Source organism: Nelumbo lutea, chromosome 8 (assembly GCF_056320005.1).
Source record: "Nelumbo lutea isolate HS-2025 chromosome 8, American lotus-T2T, whole genome shotgun sequence".
NCBI lineage: Eukaryota > Viridiplantae > Streptophyta > Magnoliopsida > Proteales > Nelumbonaceae > Nelumbo > Nelumbo lutea.
The window spans coordinates 50,434,181-50,446,077 of NC_142691.1; the positions used below are offsets into that span (position 1 = coordinate 50,434,181).

Below are 11,897 nucleotides of genomic sequence, written 5' to 3' on the forward strand. Positions count from 1 at the left end.
TTTGTCCAAAGCACACAGAGCTTGGCTCCCAATCATTGTTATTTGCATCTTTGCTGTACTGCTGTTCACCGGCGCCAGGCTTCTCAGTTGACGAAATCCTTAGGACACTCGGGAACTGCCGCTCAAAGAGCCTCTTGAGGCGTCATTTCACTATAGGTTTAACTGGATCGCTCCGAATCGATTCTTCAACTAAGTGAGAATATATTGGCTGGATTTTGAAAGGAGGCATAATTGAGAAGACCAGAATCAAAGCAACACCCTCTAAGAGCTGCTCTCCATTTTCGGAAATTCCGAAATGAAGGTCAAATCAAGAGCTTCTCTATCCTACCACTCAATCCTAAAAGCTTAGAGCTTAGACTAATCTGAACTACGAAGTGGAGGAGCAAGAAAAAAGATCACAATTGACGAGTAGAACACAAAATCAGGTATTCTATTCCTAACATCTACCTCCTTTTTGAGCTAAGAAGAGATTGGATTAAAGAAGGTCGCAAAAAGGTTTCGTAATTAACCAACGCATCTGATATACCGCAACAACGACAAGAAGTCATAACTGAGCAATGCGATCACCACCGAAAAGAAAACGATAAAATTTCGATATGCATGAAAGAAATTGTCAAATCTACCAGAATCTGAACCTCCAAACAAAATCGATACCTTTCTCCGACGATTATTATATAAGCTTCGTTCGAGTTTGCAAAACAAGCATGGAATAACTTGAAAGCTCTGCTAAAGGAAGTCGCTTTTTTTCTTTTCTTGATTATTGTTTGCAGGAACGGTCCGAGCAGGGTTCGTGAAAGACGTGACGACAAGGAACGGAGAGACGGACATTCCGGCGAAGTATAGAAGGATCAACAATCGGAGTTCTCATTTCTCTGGCAAAATGACGAGCATTCGTGTATCGTGAGGTCGGGGAAGATGAACAGTGTTTTTTCCAGTTGTTCGAATAGTTATTACAGCGGCAGTATAGGGATTAAAAAATATTGCAAAGGTGAATTTGAAGAACAGCTAATGGAAAGGGGTTTTTGTCTCACAAGTCATAGTATAGGGGGACCTTTGTCCCAAAACAAAGTACTGGGGGTCTTTGTCACTGACCCATAGTACAGGGGTCTTTGTAATTTACTCTAAAATATACTAACTAATATACCAACTTATTACAATGGCGCCATAACAAAAGGAAGAAACATAAGTAATTTATTGTTTTAGAAAACTTGGTGATCCTAAAAGTTCAAACATGTCATGCTTAATTTCCTGTTAAACTCTTCTTATGAGACTGAACAGCTGATCTTAACTTATCAGCATATGAAACAAAAATACTGCACTTAGAAATGAATATTGTTGATCTAAACCCTGGATGTTTGAACCGGACCAACAAAGGGTATAGTTTGGATTTCTAGCCAGTTCTGGTTCAGGGAACATTTGCTTCATTGACAAACCACTTTTCCTCTTTTCCTCTTGAAGCCATTGATTGGTACCAATTTCCTAGAATTTATGTTTGTAGAAACTGAGTGCGAAAATGATCTTGCATTTTCCTGTTTTACTTTATCATTATCTTATTATCATAATCTTTGGTTAGCAGCTACTCATTTGTTCTGAGATGCAGGATAATCATAATATCATGTGTCCAACCCTTATCCCCTTCCAACCATTGTTTTTTGATTAATTTCATGATGAGGTTAAGCATTCAAACAAATTTTCCTAATTTTCTACTCAAAACAACAACATAGACCATACAGATTATTTGATTTCTTCCATCTATCTTTAAAGCAGCCTTACTCAGTGACAATCTCTGGTAGGCCTCCCAAACCAGCTCCTAAGCATCCATGGTGATGACCACCACATTCCTTTCTGAAGCTCTTGCAACAGGCACCCATCTCTCTCTTCTCTAAACTTAGACAAGCATGGTGAGCTGCCCAATCCCCATGGCCTTCTGTCACTGGCATGATATCCTTCGCAGAACGACATATTGAATCAGAGTGACAACTGTGGGTCTTGCACCTCACAGAGTGCTCCCCATCATGCGAATGATCTGCGGCTTGCACATCTGACTTGTCTGTGTGGTGATGATGGTGATGGTTGTTGTCTCTGCAAGCAATTGGACTCGAATGGCTGTGGCTAGCATCCTTCACGTGCTGGTGCCCTGCTTCTGAACAACTGAAACCATGGTTTGGCTTGGACCTACAAGAGACTGCAGTCGAACAGCTGGTAACTCCAAGCTTATCACTATTTGAGCTGTGGTTACCACATATCTTTACTTCAGTTGCATTTTGATGTATGCATATCATGTGTGAGTCCCCATCTTGTGCCACTGCCACCTCTCTGCAATCTCCATGACCCTTCTGTCTCTCAATCAAATCTCTACAGCTGCCCTCCTTACAGAAGGAGCCTACTGGCTGGAGGGACTTACATGGATGACTTGATGAAGCACATGACTGATCTTTCTGAGACTCACACAAGTTCTCTGCCACTTCATGTGAACAACATTCTTTGTGATGATGAACAGGAGCTGATGATGATGATGGGTGGCTACACAAATGCTCATGTTGATGATTCTCACAGGAAACATGGTGGTGGTGATGCTTCTGGGCATGCTTCCCATAGGATGATGATGATGTTGAGCTTGAAGCGCTCTTCACTCGTAGAACGAGCATGCTGTTGAAGATCACAAGCAAGCAGGTACCAACATCAGCCACAATTGCACCCCAGAGAAGTGGGTGGCCAGCGAAGGCCAACGCAAGAATAGCAACCTTAGTGATGATCGACAATGCGATGTTCTCCACTATCTTCCGTTGGGTCTTTCTAGCAAGCCTGATAGCCTGTGGGATCTTACGCATATCGTTGGACATAAGTATTACGTGGCCTGTCTCCGTGGCAAGTGCAGAGCCTGAGATGCCCATTGAGATGCCGACGTCAGCCACTGCCAATGCCGGAGCATCGTTCACACCGTCACCGATCATCGCTGTTGCTCCTTCCTCCTTAAGGCCTTTGATAATTCTCACTTTGTCTTCGGGTAGGAGTTCGGCATGAACTACCTCTATAGCATGCCCTAGCTGCAACACCAAAAGTGGGAAATATAAGCCAACTGCTGCCTCAGACTGAGGTTCTTAAGTTGCAGATAATTAGGCTCTTAAGCAATGGCCTATACTAAGGCTATGTTTGGTTTGAAGGAAAACCAGGTACCATCCAGAAAGGATATCAGAGGTAAGCGTTGTAAGCCCTAGACCAGCCCAGCCCACATATTTTGGGGTTGGATCTTGAGAAGGGTCGTCCAATATATATCAAAGCTCATATTTTAAGCCTAAAAACAGCCCAATTAGGTGGTATTTTAACTGGGTTTTTTGACTCTTCATTTTTCTTAAGGTTCAGTTTGGTAGGAGTAAAAATATAAATATGTACTGTGCAAATACAGAGCCTAAGTGGACGTGGAAGTCCCAATTTTTTACCCAAACAGTAGAGGAATTTCCCTCCTCAATTCGACCAGTTCTACCCTGATCCAAAGACAACCTTAGAAGTTAGAATTGAATGACCCAAGTAGAGCAATGTAATGTTGAATCCGTACGTGTAGCCCATTGGTCCTCTGATTCAACCCTTTGGTTGTCAGCTACAGGTTATAATTGATTGATCTCATCTAGAGTTAGATTAAATCTCAACTCATAACCCCTTTCTGACCATAATCTAACCAGTCATCATGTGAATCTAACCCACTTACAGTCCTAAGTATATATAGAAGTAGGGGTGTCGATTGGACTGGGTTCGGTCCAATCCGATTCAGCCTAATGTGCATTAGAAATGGATCAGTTCTAATCCAATTCAATGAATAATTTGGACCTATCCAATTTGTTAAAATTCATTTTATTTAGATTGGTTTTAATCCAAACCTGGTTCATTGACACCTATATTCTTATCTTATTTCAATGGACCAGATATTGGCTTAATTCAACCAAATATAATATAAGTTTATTACGGAGGACCAGGCCCAGTCCAATCTAATAAATATTTTGGGCTGACTTAGTCTAATCCACTATGTCCTTTGGTCCGTCCAATCCATCCAAATTGATTTTGGACTGGATGGGGTCTGGTCCAAAACCGGTCCATTGATACCCTTATATAAAAGGGGGCACTAGGAGCTACTCCCTGCACCTGATCTTGAGCATGAGTGGCTGCTACATGGGTATCTCCTGTAAGCATGGCTGTTTTAATGCCCAATGACTTCAACTGGTTGATGGCCTCTGCAGCTCCAGATCTACAGGCATCAGTTAGGCTGAATGATCCGACCAAAGTTGTTCCCAAGCATATATATCCAATTGTTGCTCCGTTACTGTCACCTTCTTCAGTGTCAACTGAAAATTTCTAGGCTTGAACTTGTAAGAAACTTAGAATTGTTGAAGAAAAATAGTAGAAAGCAAGAGAAATGATGCATGAAGCTACATGAATCTAAGGAATTTCATGAATGAATGTTGATAAATGATTAGAACTCTAATAGAATAACCTTTCAAACTGAAGATTTAAAATTCATTAATTACCTGTTCTACACCCGGCTCTCATGGCAATTTTTCTATTCCCAACAAAGATATCCTTCCCATCAATTTGTCCATAGATCCCTTCCCCTGGGAAATTCTGAAACTCTGTAACGTTCTCTGGTTTAGGTTCAATGGAGTGTGAGCGTGCATAGTCGACAAGTGCCTCTGCCATTGGGTGGCTAGATTTGCTCTCAATGCTTGAAACCCTTCAAAATTGCCAATGGTTTATTTTAATTTGTGATGAATTGCAGAGTTTCAACAATAAGATAAGATCTTTTGAATTAAATTGTTGCATTTAAGCTTCTTGAAATGATTCATCATCTAAACTGGAGACATCTCATGTATAGCTCACCTCAATAGAAGAAAGTGAAGCTATTTTAGGATCCTGAACAAATGAACTAAGTTCTCATATAATCATCCTAGTAATTAGATGATAAATTAAATTCACACATTGAAATCCCAAAGAAACTACAATGCAAGTATTTCATTCCATGTGTCTTCTATTACCACCAAAACAAATTATATTTCCAATCAAATTGCAATACCCTTTCCTCGTATTTTAAAGGGTAAATTGCTGAAATCTCCCCAGAAGTTTGATAATTACAATCACCTTCCATGAACTTTATGACACAGTTGCTGAAATCTCTTGTTAGAATCCTCTAACAAGAGGCATGAAAATGTTCAAAATACTCATAAAGGGCAACATTGAAAAATGGAACAATTTCAGAAAAGTGATTAGAAGAATTTGGACTAATGATTCATATGAAGAGAAAATTTGAAAAATAAACATTTTAGTCAAAAGTAATTTATATGGGTATTGTCAACATCTTCATGCCTCCTTTTAGAGGAATCTAGTAAAGGGAATCTACTTGAAACTATGTCAGAAAGTTTAGGGGAGGTGATTGGACTTACCAAAGTTCAGAGGATGTTTCAACAACCAAAAACATCAGGGGAGGTTTCGGAAGTTTACCCTATTTTAAAATGCAGGATAATTAAATATTGGTAGTTTCATAACCCAATTCAACATTAAATCTTAATATAATCTCCAATAAGTATAAAGGCATTGCAAAATCTTAAAAGAAATGCTTTGTTTTTCTTAAGGAAAATTCTTTCTATTTGCTTTTAATCTTAATAATTAAATAATTTCCACACATTTAGTCTAATTAATGGGGTTTTCATAGATATTGGTGCACCCCCCCCCCCCCCCCCAAAATGGTTCTGGATTTCTAATGTAGTTAGTTTATCAAACTTACCAGTAAAGTAGGGAGTTCAAGCTGAAATCATGACAGATAGATTGGAAATCTGTCACCACGAATTCTCCTCTTGTAATTGTTCCTGTCTTATCGAAGGCAATGACCTTAATCTTAGCTAGGGTTTCAAGAAAATCTCCCCCCTTGAATAGAAGTCCAGATGAAGCAGCTTTTGTAAAAGCATAGTAAATAGCAACTGGTGTAGAGAGGATAAGTGCACATGGGCATGCACTTACCAGAATAACTAGCCCCAAGTAAATCCAGTGCTTCAGGTTATGTACTCTTAATGCAGTTGGAATCACCACAATCCCAATGGATGCCAATATCACAACTGCAACGAAAACCCAGAAAGAGATTTAGGAAGGAAGACCAATTTAATTTGGATGTTAACTGAGTAGTGAATTATGCTGACAGAAGACCAACCTGGTGTGTAGTACTTGGCACAACTATCAATCATTCTCTGTGTCTTGGATTTGTTCTTCTGGGCATCTTCTACTAGTTTTGCCATTTTAGCTACTACACAATTCTCGGCCAAGGCAGTGGTTTTCACACTAATGTAACCTACAAAAAGGAAAGAAAAAAGCTCTAAAATCTGATAAGTAAAGGTGTATCACAATGTCCATCACAATGTCCATTCTCTTGGCTTGAGAGTTGAGAGGCAATATATATTAGATAAGAAATGAGAACAGAAATCATTACCATTTAGGTTTATAGAACCAGCCCATACATTAGATTGAATTTGCTTGGCAACAGGAAAGGACTCCCCTGTTAAAGTCTTCTCATCTACTTCACAATTCCCTTCAACAACAATTCCATCTATGGGGATTACTTCCCCAGCCTTCACAGCAATGACTGTGTTCAGCTTCACACCTTTAGCATCAAGTACAAGCCCTGTTTCAGCTAAGACGGCTTTCTGAGGAGTCATGTTCATCAAACCCGACATGGATGCATTAGCCTGTATTAATGAAATCACTTGATTAGTATGTATGGAAAGCCTAAAAAGGCATTTGTGTCTTTTTCAAATGTCACTTAATAACTGGGTAATAGCTAGTTAATGGTAGGTACTGGATTGTCACATTTTAAAATTTTGGGCACTGAATTGTCGTATTTTAAAATTCAGGGACCAAAATAACATTAGGCCCAAAGTACAGGATACAAATCAGGAATTTTCCCTAACTTTTACAACTAATATTAGCCATTCAAAGTTTTAAGTATTAATACAAAACAGAAGAGGTCTTATTATTATTTTTTCTTGGACCGAGATATATGCCAAGGGCTTTTGTTTGGGTGAAAACATTTTTAAGGTTGAAAAGGACAATTTAGAGACTGTGTTGATCTCAATGGATCCAAATGGAAGAATGGATGTGTGCATTTTGAGTGAGAGAAAGTGAGACTAAACCTTGTGACTTGCTCTTGATTCAATCCACTCTGCAAAGGTGAACAGGAAGACAATAAAACCTGCCTCCCCGTAATCTCCCAATCCAATTGCTCCACCCACTGCACATAATTAAAATCTGAATTAGAATCATTTTTTTATAAAAGCAAACAAATATCAATTATCAAGTATTATTATTATTATTATTATTATTATTATTGTTATTATTATTCGGTTAAATAACATATTACTACCCTGTAATTTGGGGGATAGTGGTAATTGTCCCCTTAAACTTTCAGATTCGAACAAAGACCCCTCTCCCTTAAGTTGAGTGATGGAAGAAGTTAATTCATCAAAATACACACTCAAGAATCATATGGGCAAAGGACATAATTTGAAAATGACCAAAATAGGCAAGATAAATCACTGCTTCTCTTTCAAAAAAGTGCTAGATGAAAGTTTGTTAATTTTAGGGTAAATTGCTGAAATCTCCCCTGAGCTTTCTCATACAATTGCAAGTAGACCTTGGGTAGAATCTTCTAAAAATAGGCATGAAAATGTCCAAAATACCTATGTAATTACTTTTAATAAAAATGTTTATTTTCCAAATTTTCTCTTTCTATTAATCACTACCCCAAACCCTTCAAATAATTTGTTTTTCTAAAATTGATTTATTTTTTCAAAATTTTCCTTCATACCAATCACTCAAAGGTAAAACTACAATTTTAAATTCTCTTGTTTTTGTTATTTATAATGTTTGTTTTATTTATTTATTTTTTGTTCTATAGAAACTAGCCTCAATAGGAACTACATGGATATTTGGGACATTTTCATAACTATTTCTAGAAGATTCTACCAAAGTAGGTCTATTTGCAACTGTATGAAAAAGTTCAGTGGAGGTGATTGCAATTATTAAACTTCAGGGGAGGTTTCAACAATTTACCCTTACTTTTGTGTACATTTTGCATTTTGCAACCAAGAAAAAAATATAGAATTACAATAAACATAACATGCAATTAATATCAACTAACAAGTAACAAATGGAGATTGAAAAAAGTAGTTAAACTGAATCTCAACACCTGTTTAGAATATCATTAAAAAAGGGTTGTTTAGAGATTTAGAAATGTTTAAACAATCACACGAGAATCTTCTTCAAATGGATGAATCTTTATTATTATTATTATTATTATTATTATTATTATTATTGCAGCCCAACAATTGGTTACCGAGAAAAGACTAATAAGTTGGGTTCCAAATAAGAAACCATGAACTATTTTAAGCTATGTTTGGTTTGAAGGAAAAGCTAGGAAAAGGAAGGAAAAGGTAGGAACACCTATACAAGGTTTATAACTTTTCCCTACTTTTTTCTTCAAACCAAACACACCATAAAGTTTAACGGGTTGGTTTGGCTGGTTTACTCAAGCAACTGTGTTGTCCCAAATGTACTACTGCGTTTTGTTGGTGTGTACTTCATTCTACATATTGGTTGTACTAAACGTAACCCTTTCCCTCATATAATTTAATTTAATTATGAGTTTAGTGCTTGCAATGGAACTTTTAGAAAGCCCAAGCACCAGTTAAAGTATAGGAACCTATATTGAGTTGATGTAAACGGCATAATCTTTTGAGCTTTCTGGAAAACATTAATGAAGGCTGCTTTTCTTAAAAGTTTCATCAGTCATCATCTTGCTTAATAATGGCTATATTATAACCTGATTAAGCAGGGAAAACAAACATTTCAAAGCAGTTGCAGAGATCTCTAGCTTTTCCGTATGATCTCTCCTACTTTCAGCCCCGCGGAGAGGAGAGAGAGAGAGAATAGGAGCTCAACAAACTAACTTAATCATGGATTCATGATTCACGTTACCCATATGGTCTACCTAGATTTTGATTCTTCATTCCCTTCCTAAACAAGGAGAGATTCTCAGCGGCTGCTAAGAGAGATTCTCGAGTAAGAATATGCTTTCTGAATCATTTTAATTTTCTCTCTCGCCATCAGAATATTGTCAAATATCAAATTAAGTTTTATATTAGTAATCTCAATATTAATTAGCTTATCGAAAGAACAGCTAGACCATTTCTTTTTTTTGGTAGGAAAAAAAAAAGCTAATTAATTGCTCTGGACAAAAGCAATAATAACGCCACAGAGTTGTATTGAAAACAGTGTCGAGTTGAATGAATATTTGACAGAGTAATTAAGAATGATTGAATGAATACCTGCAAGTAACACAAGAATGTTGGTATCAAGGGTGAGTCGACGTATAGCAGCGATGCTTCTCATCACAATGGGAGGGAGGCCTACTAGAACTGCTCCTAGAGCTAACCAGTGAAGTGGGTGGAAAAGTGACTTAAAGAAAGATAAACACAGCAAAATGAAACAGCCCATTATATATGGATTCGGCCATTTTCTTCCGCTTTTTTCTTCACCATATCCACGTATGTTTGCTTCCAGCCTCGCTTGGTTTAGAGCCTTAACTGAAATAGATCAAAACACGAGAGAGAGAGAGAGAGAGAGAGAGAGAGTAGGGACATTAGTCTCTTGAAAGGCCCTATACAAGGATGCTGTAAATTATAAAGATGGAGGAGCCTTTTGGATCATGAAAATAAAGTTGAGCGGCTTTTTAATAATTGGGCCACTGAAAGAATGTGTTTTACCTATTTGAATCTGAGAAATGAGAAGGGTATCATGGACGACGATTACTGTCCTAGAAGGAACAATCACTGAGACTTCCTTGATTCCATCAAGCGGTTTAAGAATCCTTTCAACGAGGGGGATTTCAGATGTGCAGCAAATACCCAGCACATCAAAGTAGCTTTTCTGGATGTCTATTGCTGCCTTGTCCTTATTGCTACTGCCCATGTCCATCTGGAGAGAGACAGAGAGAGAATCTTAGCAAAGATGATATTGAAGAAGTGAGATTAGAGTTAATGAGTGTAGTTTAACTAAATGGGTATCAGACTTTCATTCAAAAACTCTCAAATTCAACACATGCATACATGGGGGATGGGGGTAGAGAGAGAGAGAGAGAGAGAGAGAGTCTTAGAAAGAAGCAGAAAAGCTGACAAGATGATATATATTGAAGAATCAAATAGAACCAGCAGAGTTGATTATTGAAACAAGCAGAAGAAAAAGATGAATGGATCAATTGAAATCAGCATAAGATAACGATAAGAAAAATCACAAACAAATTGAGAGGCAAATGTAAACTAACCAGGAGGATTTTTGATACAGCAAATAAACCAGAAGCGTTGAAACACTACTGTTAGAATTAATCTTCAAGGAGGAGTTCTGCCCAGAGGTGGAAACCAGCTGCAAGTCTTAATATGTAAGGATAGCTGACATCATATATGTCAAGAAGCAATTATGAATTCCTGAGACAAAGGAACTTCAGGCGATATATATGGAGTCCTGAAAACTTAAGAAGATCTAGACAAGCTTGAGAGGCTTTAAGAAGGCAATGCAGCTATGATAGGGAGAGGGGACAGATATAAGGAATAGAACAAATTAGAGGAGTTGCTTAAGATTTCCTGTGTGGGAATAATTGTCTACCTTTCTCTCTTCGAAGATTAAAGAAAATGGGGAGCCACTAATATAGGAGAGAATGGAATCCACACAATCAACCACTCTGAGTATATATTCCGATGAAAAAGATTTGCTTATGCGGTCTTAAAATAACTATACAACTCCTTGATATTCACTTGTAACTGCCTTGCTTTTATCATTAACTAATTTTATATACCTCTCTCTCTCTTCCTCACTCAATAATCGCTACAGTTACAAATATAGCTCCTTCCTTTTTTGTATTTATATAAAGCATTCATATTGAATCCGAGAAGAAAACAAATTAAAATGATGTGATTAATAAAAAAAATAAGGTTCTTGAAATGAAGAAGAAAGAAAGGCAAGTAGCTAGTTTTCTAACTTCCCAATTTTTTTTGTTTTTTTCTCTTATGTATTTCTTGAACTTTTTCTCTTTTTTAACTTCTTACTGCACAGCACCTATGAAGTGTACAAAATTATGGTTTTTTTTTTTTTGGGGGGGGGGGGGTGGGGTGGGGTGAGGGTGGGGGGCATTAATTGAAATTCTTTTTCAAATATTAATTTTTATTTAAAAAAAAGTGGGTAAAGGAAAAAAATAACAACCAAGTAAACTACTAATTGTTTATACACTTTCCTTTTTTTTCCCTGTTTCTAACAAAGATATATGTGTATTTAGCTTTGGCTCCTAGTTTTGTTTCGAGGTAAAATCCTATGCCCCTTCTTTCTTATCCTTGATAAGACTTTTCTTTTTTTTTATTTAAAAAAAAAAGTAAAGATATACTATTTAATTAAAAAGAAATCGAAAGAAAGTAAAAAAACAGATTCATGATTCTTAATTAATTCGACTTCTTTATTTTGGAGTTGGAAGATAAGGAGTTAGTTTTTGTTGGATATGATCAGCCTTTGAATAAAGATCACAGCACTTGTGATAATACATATAATAGTAGGAGGGGATGATACATGTAAGTGTAAAGAATGTCTGGTACTATACCACTAAACCAATGGTTGGACCACTAAACCAATGAAAAGTGAGCATTATTCTGGGTCCCAGTTCTTTTACAGGTTAGCTGATCGATCTGATCAACGGTTAAGACATCCAACTGTGGTGCAAGAATGGAAAGGGAAATCATAAAAAGCCAGCCTTTGTGAGTTTCAGCACTAAACAAGGAGTATATTTAGCTGTTTGTTCTTTGGGCTTTTCTCACATGACTAAG

At 37.2% G+C, this 11,897-nt stretch overlaps 1 protein-coding gene across 1 annotated transcript; it reads right to left on the reverse strand.

Moving 5' to 3' along the window:
- Positions 1–1,628: 1,628 nt before the first annotated feature.
- On the reverse strand, positions 1,629–10,746 carry HMA2 (heavy metal atpase 2). Its single transcript, XM_088959811.1, has 10 exons — positions 10,355–10,746; positions 9,798–10,008; positions 9,360–9,617; positions 7,167–7,264; positions 6,467–6,722; positions 6,191–6,328; positions 5,771–6,098; positions 4,521–4,723; positions 4,138–4,337; positions 1,629–3,047 (listed from the first exon to the last, which is right to left on the reverse strand). The coding sequence occupies exons 2-10, from the start codon at positions 10,006–10,008 to the stop codon at positions 1,770–1,772; spliced, it is 2,970 nt and encodes a 989-aa protein (XP_088815937.1). The 5' UTR covers positions 10,355–10,746; the 3' UTR covers positions 1,629–1,769.
- Positions 10,747–11,897: the final 1,151 nt, after the last annotated feature.